Consider the following 27,419-nt stretch of genomic DNA (forward strand, 5'->3'; position numbering starts at 1 on the left):
GAAGGATGATGATTCAGCAGACATCATCTATCATATGCCCTGCAAGAGACCTCTGAAAAAAATAAAATAGTCTAGGATCACATCATTAAAGAGTAAATATGAATAGTATATTTGTGCCAGGGATGGAGGCACAAATCCAGGCTGCACAAGAAACCTCAGTTCTAGTCTTTCACCTTCTTGCTTTATCATGGTGGACTATGCAAACATGAAAATAGTGTTTCTTGTAAGTTTCGTACAGCAGGCATGGCCAAACAGAAGCTGAACTGTGTACCAGTTCAGGGACCTGATGGTGTCAGATTGGGCACCATCATGAAGGCAAAGTGCTCCCGAGCTTCCCCGTGCCCGGCAGGAGCCCCACACGGCATGAGAGGAGAGCTCACCCGGCTCTGCCCAACCTCGTCCCCTCCACCCACGCTAAGAACCGCTGGCACAGACACAAAAAGCAGAGGACCAGTCAGTGCTCCTGGGTTCTTGACACCAGTCAACACAGTGAGCATTGGAGCAGAAACTGTACCTCTCTGGCATTATTAAATGAGAGCCAAATTTGGACAGCAAACATACAGACAAGTCCTTGATTTACAGCGCTCTAAGAAAAACAGGATACTCTGTTTCTGCCCTCAGATGTCACAAGTAAAGTACAAAGCAAACAAATCATAGCTATATATTATTCTTGGCTATTTCCACCTAAGCCTTTGCTTCTCCTACAACCAGGATGGCAGGAGCAGAGCTGCAGGCACAGATGGGCACACCAGAAGAGAGCTGAAATCCTGCTCTCAGGGAAATAAATTCCAGCCATTTCCCCCACGACAAGTTTACTACATGCTGCCGTGCAATACTTTTATTGGCATTCATTAGTCCTTGAGGACCAATTTATTCATTTTTAGCAGCATTAAAACAGAGGTTGCATTTTACAAGCAAATCACTATACTGCTGGTGCTGTAGGAAGCCGCTCAATTATCTCCAGTGTGTTAAAAGCTGAATCCAGACTCTATATTAATCTTAAATTGTAACAAACATTATTTCCCCAAACCTTGATTAACCGACAGTGTGATCCCCAGCTCACGGCTGTCTCGGGCTTTTAGGGAGAGAGGTTTATTCATTTTTATCATTGCCATGCAGCTTGGGAAGCTGCAGAGCAGAGACAGTCCCCACTGGGGTGCTCAGCAGTGCCCCACGTGCAAAACACGGCTGGAAAGGGAAACCAGAAGATTGAAGCCCTCAGTATTCACAGCAAAGCAGTTCCTCTTTTTGTATCTGATTTCTTCTGCCTTTGGAGCTTCATTTCTGTTTAAGAACAGCTGGAGAACACAATTTAGCATTCACATTTAACTAGATATTTGTGGCATTCCCAAGTCAAATTAACAAGCTTGTTAGCTCTTGACATGTAAATCTATTATAATGTTCATCCCCAGTGACACCTATAAAGAACACAGCATCTCCTGAAATTGGGGCTTGTCCCATTTCAATGGAAATACACACGCCTGTCTACACAAGTATATTTTTCTATGTATTTGACCCCACTTGCTTAACACCTCCAAAACCACTGAATTTCAATCAATTCATACTCTCGAATTTACTGCTTTGAAAAAAATCACCATCCTCATTCTTTGTGTAAGAATGAAAATCCAAGCAATTTTCATGCCTCTCTTAATGGCAATTGTTCCTATTTTGTTTAATTTTGTTTCTGACTATTGTTTGGCAGCTCTTGGAAGTTGAGCCAGGGAAAGAGATTATGGTGGCTGTTTTAAGCAGCAAGTGTAGCGATCAACATGGAAATGTAAGGATCCCTCTTGGAGATGTAGCTACAACAAATGGAGAAAACAGCCCTAGCATCACATGCAAAAAGAAAGTTAGGTAATCGATAAAACAGTGCTTCAGAGGGAAAAGCTGAATCCTTATTTCTTTTCTCTACTAATGAATGTAGTCTCATTGTTTTCCTCTCTGGGCTCTGTCACAGGCTGCTCTCACACTGGTCTTCAGGTGAAACGTGTGCTGATGTTACTTCCCTGGCTCAGCAACGTGGAACAACTTTCTGCAAATTACTGATCCTGGTGAGAAAGCAGTGGATTGGGAGTATTACTAAAGTGAAATCTTTACAGGCCCTCAACAACACAACCATTTTTACATGTCCTCTCCTAAAGAAGGCAAAGTAGCTAAAGCAAAATTCGTAGTGTATCCTACCCCTGACGCCACCGACCCAAAGCACCTGATGTTGGACTCATGTTTTGCAGAATCGGATTCTGTGAAACCCAGGTTTTCTAATTTCTATTTCTCTTCACAGTGAAACAAATCCAGCTCATTGATGTCTTGGCCAAATCTGCAGGTTTAATGAGAATGACTTAACACTGCCTGGTTTCTTCAGAAGTAGCTATGAACTATAAATGAGGATTTTCTTACCCTCTAACCTGGCTAATTTCACAAAACATAAGAAATAGAATCAAAACACCCTGACACAGCCTGGAAGGGAAGTGAGGTATTGGAAAAAGCTCTGCCCATATTACACCATGTTAACTGTGCTTTTAAATTCAAGAAGCTATGTTGCTCTGAAAGGAGGAAATTAAATGAGAATGGGACAGGGAGGGGGAGAAGTGAAGCATCCTTAAGCAGCCATGGCAAATATAAAGCTGAAATGCTCATCAGCAACAGCATTCAGTCTGTTTCTACCCCAAAGAGGGATTATCCTTCATTCTTCCTGTAGACAGATCAATTCTCAGCCTTGTTTTCATAGGCACAGTGTTTTCAAGCTCCCACTAGTACCACTGGTACTCAAGCTACACTCTAAAAATCAGCCCAAGTCCCCTAATCAAACAGGTTGCCACGTGCCAAAAACCTCTGTTATACCCTTGCCCTCATTTATGTAAGTTGTTTCAAGACATATTTCACAGATTTGATCACTACTTCCGCTTTGGAAGTGGCATTGCACAAAAATCCAGTCATACCAATGACCCAAGGAGCATTTAGAGCCAGTGCCTATTCCCTCTTTGGTGGGGGACACTGAGAACAAACACATCAAATGGTCTTAGGTGATAAATGCCTCTAAAACAAGGGATGACATGACATGTTTTTCTCTTACCAGAAGAGGATAACTGCATTTTATGGACTAGAGGATCTTCTGGTACTCCTGCACCTTACCCAAAGCCAAGGGACTTGAGCTCTGTTCCCACCTCAGGCAGAAACCTATCGTACGACCTTCCACTCACCTCTTCCCTCCATAATCAGCTCACTCAAACATGGGGTTTTGTTTGTTTGGGGCATTTTGTTTGTTTTTAAAACAGAGTCTTTGGACCACAGCTTGTGTGTGGGACAGGCAGGACGCCTCACAGTGCAGCACAGTAACAAGAAGCTTCTTGGCTCTGTAGATGTGCTACTTTGATGCCAATAACTAGTAAAGCAGAATCAACAGTTTGCTGCAAGCGTTTCTGGTGAGAGAGAACAAAGCACTTCTCTCATCTCAAATGAGAACAGGTATCTTGAAGAACTCAAAGTAACACAACCTCCTATGTCAGGACACGCCACATACTTCAGTCGCATATTTTCAAGTTTATTGTGTATGCTGATCTGGAAGTGGGGACCGCAGCTTGCCTCTGGAGCCCTCGATGTCCCAAATTACCACAGCATCTTGCTAGGAACAGAGATGTTATTCTTGGCAAATACCAAGCTAGGGTGGAATTGTCAACCCAAGAGGTAATTCAGAGCACCTTCATTTCTTTGCAATAAGAATAGCCCAGGAAATCCTGATATTTTCCTCTTATGAGAAACAGAGAGCATCAGAGATCTGAAGAGTGAAAACTGCCTCATGTGGAAAGTAGAAAACTAGCTGGAAGACGGCTGAGCATAAACTGTTTTAAGGCACAGGCTCTTCTGCAGAGCCAAGCAGAAAAACCTCAGCTGTTTATCTCCTGTTTCACTGCTCCGATCTCCATCCAGCCATTTGAGTGTAATGCTGCTTCAGTCACTGAAGGCCACATCCCGTGCCTGCAATAAAAGCTTGGCCGCTTGGCTGCTTACTCTGGGAAATCAGAGCTTTTCAAGGAGATTCATGCCTTGATTCCTGAATGTCAAAATAAACTCCGCTGGCACTTTCTTCTGAAATGACTATCTGGACATCACTAATTTATTGCAAAATACACCTGTGCCATCCACAATCTTGGAAGACCAGGTGCTTTCTTTTATGTCCCCAAGCAGATGCACATTTCACTGTTCCATGAGCACTCAGAGGCAGCTTTTTTTGGAGTGTGTGACAAAACATGGTGACAGCTGCTGAAACCGAGATGCATGATCTAACTTTTCTACCTAATGAGACTTCTGCGGGGATGAAGCAGCTCATCTCTTTGGGGTGTGCAAGCCCTTGCAGGAGGCACCCCAGTGCAGTGCTCTCATCCCAGCCACTGCCTGTTTTGTTCTCTTTTCTTTCTATAACAGAGAATATTGTGCCTAAGCCATCTGTTAAGCAAAGTTCTGCACGTACATTGCAATATACCCTGCAGCACACAGTGGAGCCTTGCAGATTAAATGTGAAGTGGCTTTAAGGGGAGAGAAAACTCAGGTGCTGGAGCTGTTACAGGTGAGCCTAAGCATTTGCTTCCCCAAGGCAGGTACCTGTCAGGATTAATCTTGCTGAGCTCAGGAATGCGCTTCAGTAGGCGCCGCACCCCATTCCAGGAAACCATAAATACCAAATGAGATGCTCAGTACCACACATGAAAGTGTCTTCTTTCTGCAAAGCATGATTGTGGGGGAGTGATGGCCAGACTCGCATCAATCCTGCCTTGTGCTGGGGTTTTCTTAAGGTAGTCCCTTAGGACAAACAAGGAAGGAGAGTGTGGGTGTTTGCTGCCTTCCTCCTCAGGAGGCCTCCAAGGGAACCACCCCCCTTATTTGCTTCTCCATCCTAGGTCTGCCTGGGGACCTGTTTTTTTATTTGCAGTTTAAAGGATGTTTTCCCTCTTCCCAAACCCAACCCTAATCAGAATCATCTTTGATAGCCCATCTTTACAAGTACTTTTGATAATGACAAAGCTGGGGAAGAATGGGTCATCTTCTGAATGATGCTGCCGAAGCACCATGCAGGAGGGACACAAAACAACGGTGCTTTGAGTGGGGCAGCTTTGCCAAACAGGGTACCCCAGCCTGTCAGAGAAATGCTGATGAACACTTATTTAGCAAAAGTGATTGACTCTTGGGTTTCTTTTCCTCCTGTTTCCTTGCCATCTCACTAGGAAAAGTCAATTTTCACAAAGATTGTTATGCTTCCTGCTTATCTCAAAGACCTTCCTCTTCTTAATTCTCCACTCCTCAATTTCCCTGACTCTACAAACTTTTTCCTTGAGACCTGAAGCGTTTTACGTCTGTTTATACTTTTCAGTTTAGAGAAGATGCCTGTGCACAGGCACTGCTTGATATTAAATGTTCAGTTGCGAGACCAGCAGAAGGCCAATGCAGGACTGGTGTTTGGAAAGGCAAACATCAGGTGAGCCGTGGAAGTCATCCCGATGTCCCCACCAGGTACCTGGAGGGACAGCTCAACCTGCTGCCCTGTGGGGTGCTGGGACCCGCTGCCAACTCCCATCTGCCCAAGGACACCCTGGAGGTCGGCACTGACACGCAGAGCTGAGCCCATGGCCAAGGCCACCAATTGAGGCCACACACCACGATTTCAGGGGCAGAACACAAAAGCGTGGAGTTACCACAAAAAAGAGCATATCCAGCTAATTAGGGGCTTCTGGATCCAAACCCAAACGCCGGGCTCCAGGGAGCAGCTGGTGCCAGGCGCAGGAGGAGGCAGTCAGCTTACCCAGCACAGGCCGTGACTGCCAGAGTGCTCCTTTCCACAACCTTTGGAACAAATTTTGAAACACAACACCATTTCCATACTTTGAGGCATAAGTATCCTTTGGAAGATTTCTCTCTTATGTTTTAGACAGGACCTCGCTGAACCCAAACCAGGCACTGCCCCACGGAGCACCCACAGCTGCAAGTCGTGGCAGCAGGAGGTTGGAAGAGCACAGCGGTTGTGTTGGGCCTGCATGTTCGGGGACACAGGCACTGCCATCCCCATGGTCCAGTTACTCGTTGCTCTGGTCTTGTGTCAATCCTTTTCTGCACAAAGCAGTCCTGCATCTCTCAGAACACATCTTTTGGTACATAGGCCACCAAATTCAGCTACCTTAAAATTCTAGGCTGGCAGGGCTTGGTTCATGTTATCAACTGAGAAAGCACCTGCAAAATTTAGAGTCAGGTCTGGATTTTGTAGTCTAGGTTTAAAATCAGCAGGGTGGGACAGAGCTTTGCCTGCTGGCCTTACTAGACAGTCTCCTGATCAGCTTCCTTAAGCATTCACAATATATAAAAATGATTATACGTATATATGCTGTAATTAAATATATGTATATATGCTGCTTTCCCAAAACTGTCCTTTCAGGGGCTGGAACTGTAGGTACTATGGGTTAAATAAGTCAGTTGCTCTGACAAAGCACATTTGGTTGAATTTTAAATAAGAGGCCTTTAGAAATCTCTAAAATTTTAAGCATCAGTGTGTAACAGCTTCCAGGACGTTCCCCACCTTGTAACATTTAAAAAAAAAATGATTCATCTTCATAAGAAATACATAACTGTCTAGAACTAACTCTCAAATGTTAATTATCTGCCTTTCTGTCTGTGTTTCAGCATATGCGATTTCGAGCTACCAACATTGGATATTATGAAAGCTTTTACAGGACATCAACTTTCCAATGAGCAGCCACCTAAAAATACATAATTTTTAATCCACATTTGATCTCCGTATCTTAAAAATCCCAGAATTTATGAGAACTACAAATCTCTTTTAGACTGTTCAGTGTGGAATAAAAGCCAAGCTTTTTTGTTAGGCTTGTTGATATTTCCTGAAAACATGAAACAATCCTGAAAGGACAGATTTCCTGGCTCACAGCTAAAGGTCAGCAGTCACACAGGGAGCGCTTGCTAAGTGCACCAAAATGATTGGGAAGGAAAGACTGGCACATCATCACGGTATTATTGAAAAGTAATTTAAGTGGGGAAGAAGGGAGAACAGAGACAGACAGACAAGGATTAGACTCCCAACAAGCGAGCTTTCAGCAAGACTAGAAAAACAGCCTTGTTCCTTGCTGCTGGCAGCCCCTCACTGTCACTCTGAGCACCGCTTGCCCTTGCTCCATCTTTCCGTCCCCTCAGGCAGCCCTGCAGCCCCAGCCGGTGCTGCCAGCCCTGGCCCCCAACGTGACTCTTCCCACCAGGCACCGCAAATCCCCCCTCTGGCCTTGCCCACATGGGCCGGAGCTGTTTCCAGGTTCATCCCTGTAAAAGATTACGGAGCCACAAGTTTCATCGGGAAGGATAGGAGTTCAAAATTTGAAGCTTGCTCTCCGGACAATGAAAGAACCAAAGCACTTTCTGGCTGACTCCTGTCTTGCAGCCGGCAGAGGGGGCAGCAAGCAGCGCTCGACTGTTTCCTGAAACATCTTCTTGAACAAAGTTCCTTGTAAAAGTATTTAATTTTATAATAACAGATACTGAATATTTCCCATCCACTGAGACGATACCAGCTTGAAAACAAGCACATTCTACAATTAAAACCTCCGAGGCACACATAATGTTCATAGCATCTTTAAATAATATTTAGTACCAGTTTCAACAGAGACTGTCACAGCTGCCTCCCGGGCTCCCAGTCTTGTTTTCATTTTTATTATTCACATTTTTCTTTCAAAGTATGGGTTATGTACAATTTTCCAGGCAAATAAATGGTGACCAAAACCAACCCAGCAGCCTGCAGTCCCTGCCATGGGCTGCACACCCAGGTAACTACACCCTCTCCCTGTCTGACCAAGAGCCCTGGGACACCAGAATTAACAAAGAATCTGTGAATATAATCCTGATCATGAAATACCACTACTCTGACCTCAACATCCTCCCTAACGCTGACTTATCGAAAGCATATGCTACCATCATTCATGGTCTGTGCTTTTTTTTTTTTTTTTTTTAATTAAAACCAATTGGTTGTAGAGGAAAACATTACCTTTTTAGCTAAAAGGTTAACAGCAGGCCAGTGACCAAAAGCTAATGTACAGCTTGGATCTGATGCCCCCCAAACCTGCTACCTACAGTAAACTAAAGGAAAACAACAAGCAGCTAAGCAATACTGCAGGCTGTTTAAATTTAGCCCTGGCAGATCCTGGAGGAAGGGCAGCACAGAGGCACATGCCCTCTGCTACGCAGAGCGCACTCAAACCATAGGATACTATTCCACATGCAGCATTTTTGAATATATGTCTATGCCTACTGTACGTCATCAGTATTTCATATTTTATGTAAAAATACTTTGTATGAGATAAAGGTCACTATGCTCTTGGCCATAAAGTGTCTGCCCCAAAAGCTGCCAGTGAGATTGAAAGCACAGATTATAATTCCTTGCAGTGGGACAAAGCTGTAGCTCAGGATAGAGGCGCTCTGACAATTTAGGGCTTTACATACCACAACCTGCAAGGATGAATTATTCTCTGAAGCAAAATGACAAATACTAGCAGGGAGAATATTACTTCAGAGGCAGACTACTGTAGCCTTGCTATTTTCTAGCTGGAGCTTCAGGGCAATTTGCAAGTAGAGACTATTGCCATGATCAGTGGTGAGATTACAGATGCAAGATTTGCTGTGATGAATCTAAAAAAGACAGCTCCGGGCTTAGAGTTCAATGTGCCACACCTGCTAGCGGAGAATATATGAATAATCTGATCTCCAGGCTACAAATACTATGAGAAAGGGTTGCACATCCCCATCCAGTGGAGCCTCCCCCCCCTACATCCTCCTGCGGCCAAACAACATTACTAATATGAAGGTAAGCTGTGCATCAATACCTCCGCAACCCCCAAACCTGCACTCTACACTGCCACTTAGGAAATTCAGCAAAAGCAGGCATCCAGTGCCAGAAAGGCTAGAACTCTTCAATCTAACATGAAAAAACTCTTTTACTAAAGAGCTCTCAACAGCACTACCTGAAAAAGTGTTAACTGTGCGAATAATAACATTAACCAGAAGACTGGGTGGTTTCTATGGCATTGCTTCAGCAGCTGAAGTGATTCCATTGCCCCATCAACTGAACACCCTCCATTTTAAACCATCTATGCAGTAGCTAAAAAAAAAATAAATAATACTGTTTATAGGTGAAGTCATGCTTGAAACTCAGACACGATATGATAAGTTATTTTTTTTAAATCATGTCTTACATAAATTATAAACCCCATATTGATTGCAAGGGTAGTTAAGCAAACTAAAAAGGTATAATGGGAGCAGGAGACATTTTCCTGGCCTTCTGCGCTCAAGTGAGGTTATTCCCACTGCAAAACAGCAATAATCTGTGCATTATGGTTTGTTAAAGCAATATGTTGCTTATTGAACACTTGTTTGATGCTTAAAAGAAAGTTGGGTATGCACCACAGAAATAAAGCTCTATTTTTGTAAGATGCTAGGGAACACAAAAAAAAAAAACCAGGAAAGTGCTTACAGCTCTAATTGGGATCTCTACACAAGCATCCTCCTTTCATGCACTTGGTTTTGCTTACTATTATTATTATCATTGCTGTTATCATTATTAAATCACCAAAACATCACACTCATACTAAACCATTTCTTCACTAGGAAACTTCTGCTTATCCATATAATCCTCAAAGCTTCCATCAGAGTTTGCAGTCTCTTGCATGACAGATGTAGAACTATGTTCTTTTGAGCATTTGTGGCAAAAATAAAGAGCAGTCAGTGCTGCAATGGGCAGCGGAGGGAGGGATTGTTTCGCAGTAATTCCAGGGGCCAGCGGGTGCACTCAGCAGCGGCTACATCAGGTCCCATTCAGACGTCAGTCTGGGCAACCTGCATTGTAAGGCTCTTCCGAAAATGCTGGCTACCACTTCTTAAGGCAGGTGAAAATCAATTAATTTTGAGCTCTTAAAAGAGTCTCTTCACTGTGGTCAACCCTGGCCACATAGTTACAATGCATTTTGCAGAGATGCACTGCCTCTTCTTTCTATTCAGTGTAAAAGCACTTAATCTTGGTTATCAGCTACCTGAAGGTCAGGCTTATTTCTTTAGATCTATTATTTACTGCTTGAAATGCCCAGTTCCACCCTTCCGGCTATTATAGCTTCTTTCCCCAAGTCCCATTCTTTTCACAATAACTCCATATGATGACTGTTGATAAAGTCAGGAGGACTGTGATTCTAAGTGTCTGACCTTCTTCAAAATCTGATAATGGATACAGTTTCTGAATCATAGGTCATCTCAATTTTGCCAATAAACCATTTATTTCCAGTAGCCTTCAGACACTGAGGCTTACTGTGCTCTGCAAAATGGATTCTTCAGGGAACAATAAAAGTAAGAGAGCCACCCTTAGCCACTGCTTCGCATGTTAGGAGGGATACTGTACTTTGGAGAGCATGTTTGTCCACAATATCTTATGCACCACAATCTGTAAGACCTTTATTGTTGTCCAACACTTTCTGATGTTTGTATGAAGCTGAAAGTTACAAGCATCTAGTATGAACTAACCTCCTTTTCATTTGCAATCCACACAGAACGGACAAGAAAAATCCAGACTCCATAAACCTTTCCCACCTACTGAGGGCTACCCAGTCACCTTCACCGTATTCTACAACTTACAGCTCTGGGCATAGTGCCAGGTTTTACATCACTGCCTCAAATGTTATGCTGCTGTGGTAAAACCAGATTACGCCATGCTTGTAAAAGCTCTGTCGGTGCCAAGGTACACAATTTGTTGGTACAAGTGCCTGCCAGCCTCCTGCAATGGCTTCACTGAAATGGAGGTCTCAAAACTACTTGGTCTTGCAAAAATACTGCCAGAGGTACAATTCCTATTGAAGCTCAACACTTCATGCAAACTATTGATCAAGATGCAGAGGAAGGTGAGTTGAACACGAACCCCTGCCTCAAATAGTGCTTGGAAAACTAAGCAGTGACTGGATCTGAGCAGGTGGGAACCGAGCAGGTTTTACTTACTGTCAAAGCTTCTGTGCTGTGCTGTCAGGGTCATCTGCACAGAGCGACCAGTCTCTTTCATCATGGCTTCAAATTCACTTCGGCTTTTGTTTGCAAAGTTCTCCTCCATCTCGCTGGTGCAGCAGGTATAGCCTTGTGGGCAGATTCGCAGGTGCTCCCCTAAAAATGTAGAGAGAGAAAACGTAGTTAAATGGCCAGGTCTGGAAATGGAAAGATTTCATCCCAGACAACCTCAGCCTAAAAATATTCCAACTCCCTAGTAATCTGTATCTGAACCAGGCTTTATGTGTTTATCCCTAATATGAATTATCCTGCAGCTGTATAGTGGTTGGTGTGAATGCAGGTACAAATTTTTCTCACTGCCGACTGTGAGGGAAGGAAAAGTGAAGGAGATGAAATCCATACATGGGGCATGGATAAGGGAAATACAAGTGTCTGCTGCTCAAAGTCTGCCTTAGAATACAGCTCTGCTTAGAATCCCAGAAGACATGGAAGTCTCTGATTAAATTACACAGTAATTGTCCGAATTAGACTTAACATGTGTGTTAAAACTACTTTGTCAAGGAAAAAAACCCAACCCTGACATGCTTCTCCTACTCCCAAACCAACCCTCCAAAAAACCTATCCTGAGAAGGTATTTCCATAACCAGAGAGGTGAGATTAGGGAGCAGTTTTCAAAAGACAGAGACGTGCTGAATGCCAGTGGAATCTGGGTGACTAATGCAATTCCCCTCCAAGCATTTTGAAATCTGCCCATTTACTATTTTCTCAATGAAAAATTTCGCTCCCAGAAAGAGACACCACCACCCAAAAAAGAATTGCTATGACAATCCCTGACTGAATATACCCTTTGCTATAGGAAAGGACAGGAAGGCAACAGGACTCAGCAGTTAAATTAAAAAATTCTTCAGTATGGAAGCTTCTTCTGCCCTCTGCAACCTCTATTATGGAGAAGCAACCATTTCCATAGACAGAGTCAGAAACATTTTTAAAATAATTGCTTAAGTTCTTATGAGTTATTACAAACAAAGACACATCCACCTGCAAACACCCTACATTTCTCCTTACCCAGCAATAAGTATTCATTTGAATAAAATGAAACATCAGGGTTATTTTTTTTTAAAGACTAATAATAATAATAATAATAAAAAAACCTTATTCCAAGTACTCACTGAGATAAGCCAATTACAAAGATGTTACTGTGCTTAACATAATGTGATTGGGGTTGCCAATGATTTTGCTGGCAGTTTTACAGGACTGCTGTATTAATGTCATAGCTCAGCTGAACCATATATTTAAAATTGTGTTTTATTTTGTGTGCCTTGACAGCTTCAAATCCCGAACCTTCACAGTTGTCTAGTTTCCCATTAAAGTCTTTAGCTATTTCTAATGTAGAGCCCTTAGCAAATGGGTGCCTAAGGGTAAAGGGTCTTTGCAACTGGGCATGTGTCCTGTCCTTGTGTCATTAGTAGCCTGACTGAGAGCACAGGAAAAACCATAAAAGGAACAGGAAAAGCAGCAACTTGCTTCAATTAAAAAACCCTAAGAGTCAAATATAAACATCATGTGGCCCAGTACTTGCCACACCAAATGTAATTTAAGTTACAGTGCTTGCCTAAGCCTTTCCTTCCTTCATAAACTAGATTGTTGCAGTTCATCCCCTGAACTCGTTTCTGTAAAGCTACATTTGTACAAGAAAGTCATCATAAGGATTGCTGACATGTGACAGCCAGGCAGAAAGGGGGAGCTGCAATTTTTTGACAAGACACAGCTTTGTTTCCTGTCATGGCAAATTAAAAACTTTCAGCTTGTCCAGCCTCTTCTGTCTGATTTCTGCTGCCACAGGATTCCCGATGAGGATCGAAGTTTTGTTGACTGTTTTACTTCGGTACATGTCCTTCTATGCTGCTCGTGGTGCCCTTAGGACAACATGAGGCATTTTCAGTGCCTGGCCTCTCTAGAACGCCCATAAACAAGGACATGGATCCCAAAGGATCCCAATGGTTCCCAAAGGCTGACTTGACCACCACCAACTCAGTTGATGATAAATTTTGCAGATGAAGTCCTGATCCTGCAAGTCCTTGCACTCAATAGCACCCAAAAGTAGGAGCATTCCCGCCACTTCTCCATGCACCGTTACCGAACAGGGCTTGCAGGTTCAGCCTAAGCCATTAACAACCCTTTGCTAATCCCTTGTTTTGGCAAAACAAGATAAAACAGTGGGAACTCCCATCTCCTGGTCTGCTGTCAGTAAGCAGGGCCTGGCTGTGCTGTGTCCTCCTACCCGCTCAGACACGAGACCCGCTCCAAACTAGGGAGAGCAAACATGGCCACTAAAGCAAGGAGACACCGATCTGTTCATCAAAGCTGCCGGTTTGGTGGCTTTAGAAACAAAAGAAGAGGGGAAAGTGTGGGATTGCCTCTGGGGAAAAAGAGGAAGACGGAGGGGGAGGAAGAGCCCCGTGCTACGCTCGATCTCCCTGATGAGCAACGAGGAGCAGCAGAAGTGTGAGGCATGCTAATTAAAACGTGACATGACCAGACAAAAACCTCCACGCTCCCACCCCAGGCAAAGCAGAACGTGTTTCAGCAGGATGGCATCAGGCCGACACCTTGCTGTGCTCACAGAGCTTCAAATGACCTCCAGCCAGCCAGCACCACCAAAGAGGGGGAAAGGGACAGAGGATAAAAGACAGAAAAAGCAAGGGAAAAGTCACACCCGTAACTAAAATTGCTTAATTTTACACAACTTTGTGAATTGAATATATGTATTTTTTTTTTAAACGCTTGAACTCAAAGTAGTTTCAATCCCTTCTGAAGCAACGTTTATCTTAGCTTTCTGCAGGCATTTCTATGGTACTCAGCACCACAGCACTTTATCCCAGTGGGAAGCAAAGTTTTTATCATTTGTCTTTGTAATTCAAACTCAGTGTACACAACACAGTCTTACAGTACTACGAAAATGCTTTGCTTTCTTTGTTTTTTAACCTGACCCACCCTGAAAACATTCACCATTACTTTTTATCATTTTTTTAATTGACTCCAAATTAAACACACTCTTAGACCGTATTTTTGCTCTCCTTATATTTCAAAGTTCATTTGTTTGCTAACTTGCTGTTATGCCGTTGCTGAAGCTGCACTATAAATATCTCTGGGTTCACTTGGCAGGAGATTATCTGCAGATGCCTCTGGAGAGCTAGAGGTGTTTTACGAGGAGTAAATCTGCAAAGATACAGTGTGCGTTCTCCTCTCCACTGCTGTGTCAGAGAAGTCTCCCCTTGTATGCAGCTGACACGTTGCTAACCGCTGGCTCGAGCGCGCATGTTCCTGGCCCTTGGAAGAGCTTTACAGAAAGCAAGTGAGCACGGCAGAAGCCAGACCGGCAGCAAGCAGAGGGCTGCTCCAAATCTCCTTGAAGGTAATGGACACACTCCCAGTGACTCAGGCCAACTCTGGGTCAGGCCCAAAGAGAACTGCACTGTCCCATGTGAGGCTGTAACTTAAGCTCAGCCATCTCTCCCCAGCTCTTGACTCTCAAACCTCCAGCTGAATAGGTCTGACTGTGGAGCTTGGAGGTGCCCAGGGTGCACTCGATGGCTTCGTTAATAGTAGCTCCATGCTGCCCTAAGCACTCTGCAGTTAAGACATATTTGTAAGCAAGAGAAGATGCACTTTGTGATTCTCGGCTTCCCTTCAGAAAACTATCGGCTTGCTCAAAGCCTTTGACAGCCAACATGTGGGGTTCGATCTGGGTCTCCCTGGAGGAGCTGGCTCTCCTGGCAAAAGCTGCTGCAGTTGGTGTGGGATGTAACCCACCAACTTCACAGTCTCTTGGAAACAGAGACAAGGCAGAGCATGCATGAAAACAGCATCGAACAAACATCTCATTTATGATTAACTGCCCTGGAGTGGAAAGGAATAGGCAGGAGGCTGATGACAAGAAAATATCACACTGCCTGGCTACAGGCTTGGATTGTCCTTCAAATATCCTCTCAGCTGGCTGGGTTAGCAGATCATTTTGGCTATCAAACTCATTACTGCATTTGAGAGTGCTGAATATTAAACCACTCGACCACTTTCCCTGTGGGGACGGAGCCAGTCTGCTTTGTGGGTGGGTCCCCACAGGGGCAACAGCCCCTGATTCTTCCCCCATGCTGCCCGGCCTCGCTGCCCTGGCCCATGCAAGCTCCCCTTGGCCATGGGTCTGTCTGCCACAGGCCGTGCTGGGAGTCACCATGGCCATGGTGTGTGGTGTAACACACCGGAGCAGCAGGACCTCGGCTACCTGAGCTCAGAAAAGTGCTCGAGCTGTTCACTGCTGCTGCGTTTTACCCCACCATGAGACTCCACAGCCATGAAAACAAGGGGAAAGGCCAGTCCCAGGGGTGTAAAACGCAACACTGAGAGTAGAGTCCTTGGCTCCTTTAACCATATAAATAGTGCTATTTCTATCCCTCTCACAGGATGTTGGAGACTGAATTCATTACAATGTTTGCAGAGGGTTTGGGGTTATTTGGATGTGTCAGAGTATCTAAATGCAAATTATTACAAAATCTTTCCTCCCAGAGGTTATTTCAGGCTGTGATAAATCTGTCATGATTCTTCCCTCATATTTGTAACTCTCCTCCCACTCACTCTCCAAACTGCACCAAAACTTCGTCTTACGCTCCTAGACTAAAACTGGCCCCAGCTACCTCAGTCCGGCCCCAGCACACGAGGACACCTACAGTCCAAACCCCCTCCCTGGGGGTTTCTGGGTGCATGTCTCAGGCAATCAGGCTTGTTCAAGCCCCACACAGCTGAGACCCTGCACTTCTTTAACCATGTCAGAGTGTCTGCAGCTCATGCAAAATGAGCCTGGAGGTGGTGCAGATGTTAGAATACCTTGTGAAGAGGTAGTGCAATTAAAGTAAATCCCCTTCCTTATGCCTCCCAGCTTTTCCTGTATCAGGTGTTCATGCCCCTATCTCTCTTGAAATACATATCTTTAAAAAGAACATGATTTAGTGCATGCTCATAAGTAAATGACAGCACAGCCTCTAGCACTAGTACCATAATGGTACCTTGAAGCCCAGTCTTTTCACTGATGACTCCCAGAGGAAACAGGGGTGCCAAAAGAACACTAGAACTAGGGGACAATCTTTGCTCACCACCTAGGAAGAGCTCTTCATGACATTTTCATTCTGGAGGCTCTGCGAAACATCAACTGGCAAGCCGCTTCCAAACACCTACACCCCATCATATCTGTGTAAGGTGTCCAGACATCCAGCTGGTCTCTCATAGCAGCTGCTAACATCAAACTGAACCGGCTACCAGACTGCTCTATTAAGGAGGGTACAAATCAGGAATCTTTCCATATTGCAAAGACAGGTGTTAGCTAAGCGCTGTGCAGCCTATTTCTTTGATTTGCAGTCAGCTGTCAGCAAAATATGATATCTTCTGTTTTCTGATTATGTATTAGGAATATCATCTTGTTTGGCTTCAGTTTGCACACAATGTCAGCAGTCACGGCAGGCCTGAATATTAAGTATTGTATGACAAACCTTCACATTTCATTGGCCTCCCTACGCACACCACTGCTGCCTCTGGCCTCAGTTTGGCTCAAGCACAACTGACTCCTATTCTCTTTGCCGCTGCTGAGGGAGTAGCTGGGTATCTTGAGGGACTGATAACAAGGGCATGAAGTCTTTTCAAGCTGCACACCACAGGTCTGAATTTGTCCCACGTCAGCAGCTTTTATAATGCCTTACCATCTAATGGCTGATCAAATAGCTTGTGCTATCTGAGATGAACTAATATTTTCATTCCAGATAAAGAAAACAAGCACTACGTTCCACATCAGTGACAAAGACAGCAGACTGGGAAAAACGGCTAGAGAATATGCTTATTCTGTTAAAGCAATGCACGTGTTTAAGATGAGACAACAGCAAAACATCAAATGCTTGTTCCAGCAGCTCATCATTCAGATCAGGATTATATCAACAGAAGCGAACAATCAAGAGCAGATAATCCACAAGATTTGCTCTTTCCACTCCTTACCTCTCTACTCCTACCAAGATTTAATAAACTACCAAAACAATGTTAATGAAATAAGACAACTTAATCTGGCTACTGTACGGCGTTGGCTCCCTACCAGGTTAGCACTGTTCTGTAATGCATTAGGGTGAAACCCCAACACAGTGAATAGATACAGATATTTCTGAGAAATATCACAACCAGCATCCTTGGAGCAGAAAACCGCTGACGAGTGTGAGGGCTTTGGGACTGCCCTGTTTTCTGCCAACAAGGCCATTTAAGTCAGGAGCCTGGCTCCCAGCGAGGCGGGCAGGAGGCTGAATGGGAATTTCCTCTCTATTTGCTCTGTTCGTGTGTCAAAACACTTCAGGCTCCAAGGCTGTCACGCTCACACACTGAAAGTGTGGTATCAATTTGCTTAATCCTAGACCCTAATGTCAGAGGAATTTGTAAATCAGACAAGTATGGGTAAAAAAAAGTTAATTAACAGAGGAGAAAGTGCCACCTCCGTGTCCTGGAAAAATATTAAGTACAGAGTAGATAAGAGTGCCTTCAGAAATGACAGTCTGAAAATCCTAATGTCATCTGTGTATGTTACAGTGGCAAACTGCCCAAAGGAAGGGAACAGAGAAAATGTCACAAACGCTGACAACAGACTTCTTACTGAAAAGATCTGCACGAAAGCACTTCACCCACATGTTGCTCCCTTGGGTTTTGTAAGTGTCTTTCTGAATGGAACAGAACACCCCTTCCCATCACTCTGCTCCCCCAGTTTCTAACTCAGGACCTGGATCTGCCCTTAGCCACGTGGGCCTGACTCTGACGCCAAGCTGTGCACACACAGCAGGAATCAGCACAGGGTGCAATGATCCAAGCCTGTGTTTAAGGACAGAGCATGAAATGCTTTACAATTTGCAGTAGAAAATATCTTTTTGAGGGGTTTGAGAGAGGAATGAAAGAATGAGGGCCAAATCCACACATACCACAAGCAATGAAGGACCTTTGCCTAGAAGAACTGACCAAACACACCAAAAACCAATGATCCTCAGATCCTTCTCTGGGCACTGGACCCACCACTGGGGAGCTCTTGAGCAGGTCTCTGCCCTAGGAAAGATGTTCCACTATGAACGGCTTCGAAGGGGAGCCAGGACATGGTCTGCAATCAGCACTCTCTAAATCTTGAAAGAAACCTTCCATTCAGACTAGACCAATCACAAGGATCATGGAGAAACACACAGGGAGTTCACTGTTACATTCTTTTCCCCTCCTCTGAAAAACAGAAAACTCTTAAAAAGGCTCTTAGACAAGGGGAGAATTATCTTATTTCTTCACATAACACTTGTGGGGATGTATTGAAGTTGTGTGTCATAATCCATCACTATCAACCTCTTTTAGAGTTGTCTTGAGCTTCTCACCAGATGTTTTGGTGGTTCTTTTTTTTTTCCCCCTCCTTCTTGGAACAAAGAGTCTTTTTATCCCCAGTTTGCTGCAATCTAAAATAAGATCAAACTGGAAATCTATCATTCTTATCAGACGCAGCTTCATTGGAGGCTTCATAACAACATAAATATGTTACTACATAAGAGGCAAAGCAATTAATTAAGCAGAATCTTTTTTTCCAATTTCTTCTCGGAAAAAAATTGAGAAACTGACAGCTCCTCCCCATGCCCTGGCAGCTTGCTGCCAGAAGGATGAAACTGGAAAAGGAATCTTCGTAGTAAACTGAGGATTAAAGATTCAGTTCCCACTAAGAGGTTTAAGAGGTGAAGGCTTTTTTGTTTATCCTCAATTAAAAAAAAAAAAAAAAAAAAGGAAAAGAAAAAAAAAAAGAAAAAAAAAGAAAAAGCTCTGGCGAAATAATGCATATAATCCATGACAGAAACTTGAAGATGGTTTTGGCCAAAAACAAAGGGCTTTTCCAGTCCCCCTGTTGAAACCCAGCAGGGGGAATGGTGATACTGCACTTCAGGCTATTTTGGGATAAAGAGACTAAGGAGCTCCAGCAAGCTTGTAAGATTGTTGCTCAAGAATGGGGCATGCTCGTGGCCAGTCCCCACCACTTCAGTGCAAAGAACAAACCTGGATCCAACTCTCATGGAGAAGGGAGCATTTAGAGAACATTTCCTTCTAATCCCAGCAAAGTTCATTACCACTACAGACACTGTCGGTGGCACCGTGGGGGCAGCTCGTTCCCTTCCTGCAGGAGGACGTGTGTGCCCAAGAAGGATTGTGACTTCTAGCAACAAAAATCTCCCAAGGGAAAATAAACAAACTAAAAATCCTCAACCACTCTGTCTGCTGCTAAGAATGAAAATGACTCCTGAGTTTGCAAAAAAAATCTTGTCTTTAAATAGTTATTAAACAAAAGTCTTGTATCCGAATCTGATTCTGAGAGTTCACAAAAGTAAAATGCTTACATGTAAAAATTTAAGAAATTAGGTTTAATGACACTCATTAATCTTAAATTCCATAAATGCATATAAGATTTTCAAAATTAAAAATAAAAATATGTAAGTAATGAATGGTCTGAACCTCACAAATTCTAGATCACCCTTTTTCAGATCTTTGTAAAAATTTAAGAGACTTTACCTATGCAAAGTTGTTGGCTTGTGTCAACTCCTTGTTAGGAGTGCTTATACCTCCTCTAAAACTCCTTGCTGTATGTGTTGGCAGGGATGTGGGAAGGTGCAGGATTGAGGGGCAAGTTCCGGTTGCTGTGGGCTTTTTCACTTTGCAACTTGAAGCTTTTTCCAGTCCCAGAAACATTCGGTTTTTCTTCAGCTATTGCTTTGCTTTATTGGTCTCATGAATGTTTTGGCTGTCAGCGAAAGTGCTGAACAACTGTGGAGCCCTTTCCTACAATTTGAGCCACCATGAAAGGAAATGGTAAGTACAGGGTCATCTTGTGGGAACATGCAATTGCAGATTTCCAGTTCGACAAAACTGATGCAGCTGATGCAAATCGTGGACAGACAAGTAGCAGCATGAAGGCTGGAGACTGCATGAACCTCGGCCACTGCGTGCAAGAGATCCGCAGCAGAAGGAATTCAATATGCTGCCCTTCACTCTGGTTGCAGAAGCAAGCAGGTGAAACCTGTGCCATCGATCTTCTTTTTACGCTGCCATCTGATCTTCCAAAAGCAGATTACAGAAAGCTGCCTGTAAACCCAAAGATGCAATCACAGAATACCAGGTTGGAAGGAGCTCCTCTTCCACCCTTAAAATTAACTCAGGGTATGAGGAGACGAGAGCACCAGTCTGGTCCCGCAACAACCATCTCATGAACAGATTTCTGTTTCCATAAAAGTCAAACCATCACCGTCCACCCCCGCACAGAGGGGTGACCCAAGGGACCAGGTTTAAACTGGGATGAACATTTAAATTCCCAACGCCTTGCTAGATCTCAGCATAGCTCATACTGCATATGCCCAAAATTTTACCAGAGAAATTTATTTTAAGCAACTTCTGTTTGAAAACTTAATGGAAGTGTAGCTGTTCTCCCCTGAGCGTCAGGAACAGATGACTAAGAAATGTTGCCAGTATCTGTCTTTCAGCAAGATTAGTGTTGGGTTTGTGTGGTATCCTATTTATAACTTTGACAAACAGCTCACCCAATCATTTCATACTTAATCATAGCTGTCTGCCCAGCTCTCTTCAAAGAAAAGCTTTTCAAAAAGTATGTGCCAACATAATATGAACAAAAGGGAGCAAACCACAGTAAAGAAAAAAAACCCTTGCTCCTAAAACCAGCAAAATCTCATGAGCTACACAGAAACCAGGTCTTGGTAAATCATAAGGCATAATTAGAGCGCCATTTATTCATGGGACTGCATAGCTATAGTTAGTCAGTGTTTCCACTGTAAACCCCTATTTTCATAGAGGTTTGCAGCTCAGCTGCAAGGAATTAGTCTCTGATGAAATTTGGCAGTAGAAATTTTAGAGCAAGGATTATTTTCTTTTAAAAATTATTTAAACTTTCAATTCCCCTCTTACTTCTTAGTCTGTAGCAGTACTCATAAAAGAAACCAAAAACATTTCTGCTTGCTCTTTGATGTTTGGTTTCTATGTGTGTCTCTGTGTGGTTAACAGGACCAAAAATATCGATTTAGCAGGGATTTTCAAATAGAGAAGTCTGAAAAAAATTGAAGTTGCGATTCCCACAGCAACTACAACTCAACCGTCATTTGGACGTATTAATAAGCATTACTATCTATGGTGTTAATTGCTATGCATTAAAGGGCCTTTACATTCAGAGTAAACCCTGCATATTAATCTAGTAATGAAGCCGGGTTTATGTTTCATGTGACAGAGCAGTTAGATTTCCTTACATCTTTATTTGGAATAACATTTTCCAGGGATTATAAGAGATTACTTTCTGCTGGACTCGTCCCTAAACCCTACGTTCGCCTGGCTGCTTCTTCCCCGCCTGCCTCCTCCATCAGGGCTCACGTTTCAGTACATACACAGGCATGGTTGGGCTCACTAAGAGGAAGCATGAGGAAGGGAAGGGGACAGGAGAAACATCTCAACAGGTCATTTTATCCCAGAGAATATTAAATAGAGCCTTTCATGACATTTTCAACTACTCAAGAGAAACAGACTGCTATTCGCATTCATAAGAACACGAGAAGAACACACATGCTCTTTTCCAACTAGCTCTGGCTAAAGCATTATAGAGATTCAGCAGCCCCAGATATGAATTAAATTTGCTTTCACACATATGAACCCATGCTGGTGGGCCTTGATGTTGGTATATGAGAAACTGGGCCACCCCATAGCTTCTAACACCTTGCAATGTTCTTGTCCTTCCTTGGAGCTGCTCACCCCAGCACCAGTGAGGTTCCCCTCAGAGAGCCTGGCAGAGGTGACAAAGGTGACTGTGCTTCCAACGTACCAGGTAGTGTTCCCAAAGGCAGCTGCCACCAAGCTCTCTGCAATCCCAGTGCACTCTTCAGAGGACACAAACAGCAACAACATCTCCTCTGACTGGGAGGAAAGCAGACACACCACCACCTCGACCATTGTGATTTGTGAAAGCCATAAGAGAAAAATTTTCCTTTTAGACTGAAAGAACCTACCTCTACCACAAATTGTAGCAATCACAGTATTGCAGTGAGGATCTGAACTCCTGCCATGTCTTACAAACAGTACAAAGCAGCATTCCTAGATGTACTGCTTAAATCCACTTTTCAAGGTGGTAGTTAGAAATTAAGAGGCAAATTAACTCAGTAAGATTACTCATGTACCTTCAATCATTTACAGGAATGTTAACAAGATCTTGGCTTCAGAGAGCTGGATCACACTTTCCCACTGCAACCATTATTAACCAGACATAAGACGTTCACAGAGTAAGAGATGATAACGATGCTGTAACTGGTCTCCATAGAGTATGGTTATGATTAGGGAATATCTTAGAGAAACTGTCATTCATTAAGCACTCAGCTCATGCATAAAGATGGGTGAAGAAAAAGCTCTGCAATTTTTGGAATTTCAACTTGACAAAGGTCTATTCTTGACATTTTGGTTATTGGGTCTTTTTCATTTGAATGTTGCTAAGAAGCATCAGATTCAGTTTAAATGCAAACAACACGATTTTTTTCTTCACCTCTTTTCCTCTGAACGTAAGCATTCAAGTCTTCTGCAGTCACCTTAAAAGACATCATAGGCCAGTCAGGAAAAGATGCAACTTTAAAACCTGAATTTAGTTCTGATCCTGTGTATTTGAGTAGATATGTTATTCCCATCTGGGAAAATCTGTAGTGCTTCGAAGTGCATCTCATACATCAGGTTCCCAGGTACTTAACTAGGTCTAAATCCAGGATCCCAGTCAAAGTGGCAAGCTCTCCTTTTGATCCCTCTTTTCTCTGAGCTCACTGAGATGAGGTTCTTAGGGACACGGTTTAGAGGTAGACTCAATACTCTTAGGTTAACGGTTGGACTTGATCTTAAAGGTATTTTCCAACCAAAATGATTGTATGATATCACGAATAATCACAGTCTTTGTGCATCGCAGCACAATATTGTCAGCCAATTTTTATTTCTTGTCTTAATGAGAAAGAAGGGAGCATCCCCAGGATTTAGAAAGCAGTTTTATCAAGTCTGCAAGTCACCTCCACTTCCAGATTCAGTTAAGCTAATGGGTAACGTTCTTGGCACTCTTAAAAGATGAAATATAGTATATCCACCGGTCTGCTCACTATTACCATACGTCATGAATATAATTCAAAAGCACCTTTTCTTTTTAAGATCTTAGGAAATATTTAATACCAGTCCAAGCAGTGAGTAAATGACACTATGACTACCACCATGGATCAATGCTTTTCAGCGCTGCCTTGCAGCATTCTTTCCTCTGGCCCTGCCCACCTCTTGGCTCATTTTTGAGCTACTGACATAAAACCAAGTACCCACAGAGAAGCAAAGGCTCCCAGAGCAGAAGATTACGTTCTGCAGAGCCATCATTCTTGTGTGCAGATTGCTTGCCTCCCACCAGCTAACTATGTGGCCTTTACTGACCAATTCTGATAGAAAACCGGAGGGATACGCTCCTCTGAGCACCCATCAAAGTAAACATCGTGCAATTCTCTTGGTTTAGGTGTTCATAAGCAAGTCATGTTCCAGCCTTCAGGCTTCCCCAGAGTACTGCTGAGGGACTGCTCCTCTCCTACCATATGTGCTCACACAGCTTGAATGCCAGTCACGGCGAGCCTCAGTGAACCTGTGCTGGAGAAAATCCAAGTGGAAATCTCAGGGGAACAGGTGTTGTCACTGGGGATGCCTAGAAACAGGCTGGGCAAACAGCTCTAAGCATATCCCACTGAGCAACTCTTATTTGCACTATTCACTGAGACCACACAGTCTCAGGACTTTTTTGTCCTCTATTTCCCAAGATGTTATAACATGTCCATCTCCCTGCTGGGGTGTCAGGCAATAGTGGAGATTGTAGGCGAGGTTCTTGCAGCTCATATGGGAACCAGGAGAAGACATTAATCAGGATGCAAGAATGACAGTGAAGCATACTTATCCAGCATTAGAAATAAGAAGTGCAACAAGATCTGCACCTTTAATTGCATCCTCATTCCTCGTGACAGCTGAAAAACCCTTAATTAATACACTTCACACACTGTCTATTTTTGATCCAGTTCAAATCCCAACCATCAGCAGAGTATGCTCATCTCATTCCTGCTGAAAGTCCCCTGGGATTTGCGATGTCCATCACTTGGCCTCACTCAAGCAGCAAGATAGCAGCCGATATCTCTCCCCCTTCCCTCCTTTATGAGTGTGACTTGCTGCTTTAGCACTACAGACTGTCGTCTTTCCCTTGGTGCTTAACCCTTTAATAAACCCTGTCTTCCACCTGTCCTTCAGCCCACCTCTGAAATTTGACCACAAGACTCCTGCTACATTTAGAAAAGGTACTTCCTGGTGTCCTGTAATGAATAATTCTGCGTGTCCTCGCACATATACAGCTCATCAGCTGTGGACCACACTGCACAACTGCAGAAAGAAGAATGCATGCCTGACTGGTAGCTCCACTGTCATCTCATCCTGCTCCTTCCCAGGCTCTTCTCATGGACACGACTGTCTACTCCTCCACCTCTTTCTTCCTCTTCTTCAAGACCTTTCCCTCTACCCTGACCCCATGCTTCCCCACGTTAGTGCCCAGTAAGCGGGCAGTGCTCTGAACTCCACAGCTCCTGTGAAACAAAACCTTTGATTTCCTCCAGGTTCTCACTTCCCTCACAGCACATGGCAATCGCTGGCTTTTGAGGGATGTGAAGGAAATATCCCTGTTTCTATCCCAGCACAACCTTCCACTGACAACTGGCACCTCCCTCCACTTACAGAGTTCTGCATCTGCCTTAATAAGATATTTATTAGGGTGCACAAATAACAAAACCTGCACTTTGATCAACATTTGCCTCAGGCCAGCAGAGATGCTGAACTACTGACTTCTGAGGCAGGATCTGACAAGGGGAACAAATGGGAATGGATCAGATCTCCTTGCAGAGGAGATGCTGTTAGAAATCCAGGGCCTTTCCAACACGATGCAAAGCACTTTCTGCAACTTCAGGTTGCTCACCTGAAGGCTGAGCTGCTCCCACTGAAGTCGATGGCAAAACTCCAGCTGACTTCAAGGGCAGAGGGACTGGACCCCCAGTGCTTTCAACTCTTGTAACCCACACGTGTGTTAACAGCAGGTTGGCCAAACTGGGAAGAGCTTTCATATCCATCAGCTCTTTTCTGAACAGCAGAGAGGTGTTTGTCCAAACATAGGCAAAGCCTTTTGCTCAATTACTTTAATCACAACCACTATACAGCAATTTGTCCCGATGCCAGGAGCTTGAACAAGGTGCCACTTTCCAGAAGTCAAGCACGCTGCAAATACGACGCTTTATAGATACTATGGATCTGAATCAGCAGTTCCTCCAAGGTGAACTTCATATACGCTGTGCAAATGGCCAACTAGTTCCTAGCTATGACCCTTTAGAACCTGTAATTAAAGATATCAGCAAAGATGAGCTTCCTTCACAAGTCCTGAAAGTATTCTGATTTCATGCTTTTGTCTGCCAAAAGATGTAGACTGCTAAATTGATTTTAGGGTTTGTTCTTCTCCCCAGCCTGAAATGGGATAATTAAATAAATTGATCCAAGGGTCACAGGAACAAGTGAGCTTATATTAATAGTTCCTGAGGCAGTTCAAAATTACAATATTTTGCATGAAAATAAAAATAGTAAAACAATTTCAGGACAGGACAATTATCTCAAAGCTGTACCACACTCTAACATGGGCAAATTTCAGTGTGTAACTTACTTGTATTATCTCCTTTAATTCCTAGCAAATCCCACTTTAATTTCTAATTTGTATTCAGCGAACTGCCTGCAATGCAGCAGTTCTGTACTTGTCAGGACTGTTGTCATTTTGGAATATCTTAATCCTTCTCTCTTCTTTGGATGGTTAACCCCCCCAAAAAAAGCTCACAACACTATTCCAATTCTGATGGATCCTTGATCTCAGTGGAAAACTCTCTACTGCACTCAGATATTCTTCTAACCAAATGAAGAGCGGAAAAAAATGTAGATACATTTTCTCTAAAACCCCAGCGCATCAGCAAGTACCAGGCCAGGATGCTCCTGATCATGGTGAACAGAAAGACTAAGTCCAAAAAGCAATCACCTATTCGATCTCATTTTCCATACGCTTCTGATGCCAAAGGGGAGACTTTGCCTTAAGAAGGAATTAATGTATAGTGATCCTATGGCATGGGTTATGCAGGAGAGCACTTCAGAAGATCACAGTCCCTCCCTTGTAGCTTTTACAACCTCCCAGTTAAATTCCTGAGACCTGCTCCTAGTCAGGGGCTGAAAAACCTCTATATTACAGTGACCTGCATCATTCAGTCAGCAATTCCTCTTCTCAGCAGTCTGCCCTTCTTTCATATCTCTTCCTTTGACTTTATCCACTTTGACTTCTTTGCCTCATCTGTCCTTTTTCCTTGTCTCATAGATAAGAAGCTTGACAAGGGCGCACTAGCAGTTTCAACTACCTGAATGCAACTCTGAGGTTGCTTGCTTAGTAGGAAAAAATAAACCCCATCAGCTGCACTGCCATGAATTCATTGTATCTGCAAGGCAGGACTGGCATCCCCATAGCGTTTCTTTCTGAAAGAAAACAAACTTCTGGTAAGAAAGCTCAGTATCTCAGAATAAGAAACATTTAACAGAGTGGCCTTACTGACAGGGCACGTTGTGCCAAGGTTTACAATCAAGTGGTTTATAATAACAAATTCTGCTTATCTTCACACAATCACCAATGCAAAAAGCACCATCTGTCTCTCAGGTGAGATTAATTACGCCAGTAAAGGACTTTGGCACCTTGTCCATCGTGGACGTGCACAGCAAAATGGCTGGAAAATATAGTCGAGGATCAGGATCAGAAAAAAACAGCATGTCCCCTGAAACAGCTCATTCATAGCCGTCTACTACTGCGTTGGGCTGGGTGTGAGCACACTCACCCGCAACACACTTCTGCACAAACACACATCATACAGTGACTCCCCTTCCACCCCAGAAGCAGCTGGAGAACCCGGCAGAAACAACCCCAGAAATTCACAGCCAAATGTCAAATCTGCCTGTGCAGAGAGGACAGGAGGCACAATGCACGGCACTACTGCCTTAACAAGTAACAAGTCTATCCATAAGCAGAGTGAAAATATCACTTCCCTAAGGAATGGGGTATTAATTTTAAGCCTATGCAGCTTTAGCAATGCCTGCTATGTTTATTCTGATCCTCACTACCACACACATAGGAGCCACAATACCATCTTTCCTTGGAAGTATTAGACATTACAAACCTCGTATAAGAAAACAGATTTTGCCAGCAGGAC

The 27,419-nt window shown here is 43.6% G+C and overlaps 1 protein-coding gene across 2 annotated transcripts in view; it reads right to left on the minus strand.

Moving 5' to 3' along the window:
* Positions 1-27,419, minus strand: part of GPC1 (glypican 1) — a 300,200-nt gene that overhangs the window by 91,987 nt on the left and 180,794 nt on the right. For both annotated transcript variants that reach the window (XM_071812422.1, XM_065844359.2), the window contains one exon: positions 11,020-11,178. In XM_071812422.1, the coding sequence (XP_071668523.1) occupies positions 11,020-11,128 (109 nt within the window). In that variant the 5' untranslated portion in view covers positions 11,129-11,178. The remainder of the gene's footprint in view (positions 1-11,019; positions 11,179-27,419) is intronic.

Source organism: Patagioenas fasciata, chromosome 9, assembly GCF_037038585.1.
Source record: "Patagioenas fasciata isolate bPatFas1 chromosome 9, bPatFas1.hap1, whole genome shotgun sequence".
In the NCBI taxonomy this organism is placed as follows: domain Eukaryota; kingdom Metazoa; phylum Chordata; class Aves; order Columbiformes; family Columbidae; genus Patagioenas; species Patagioenas fasciata.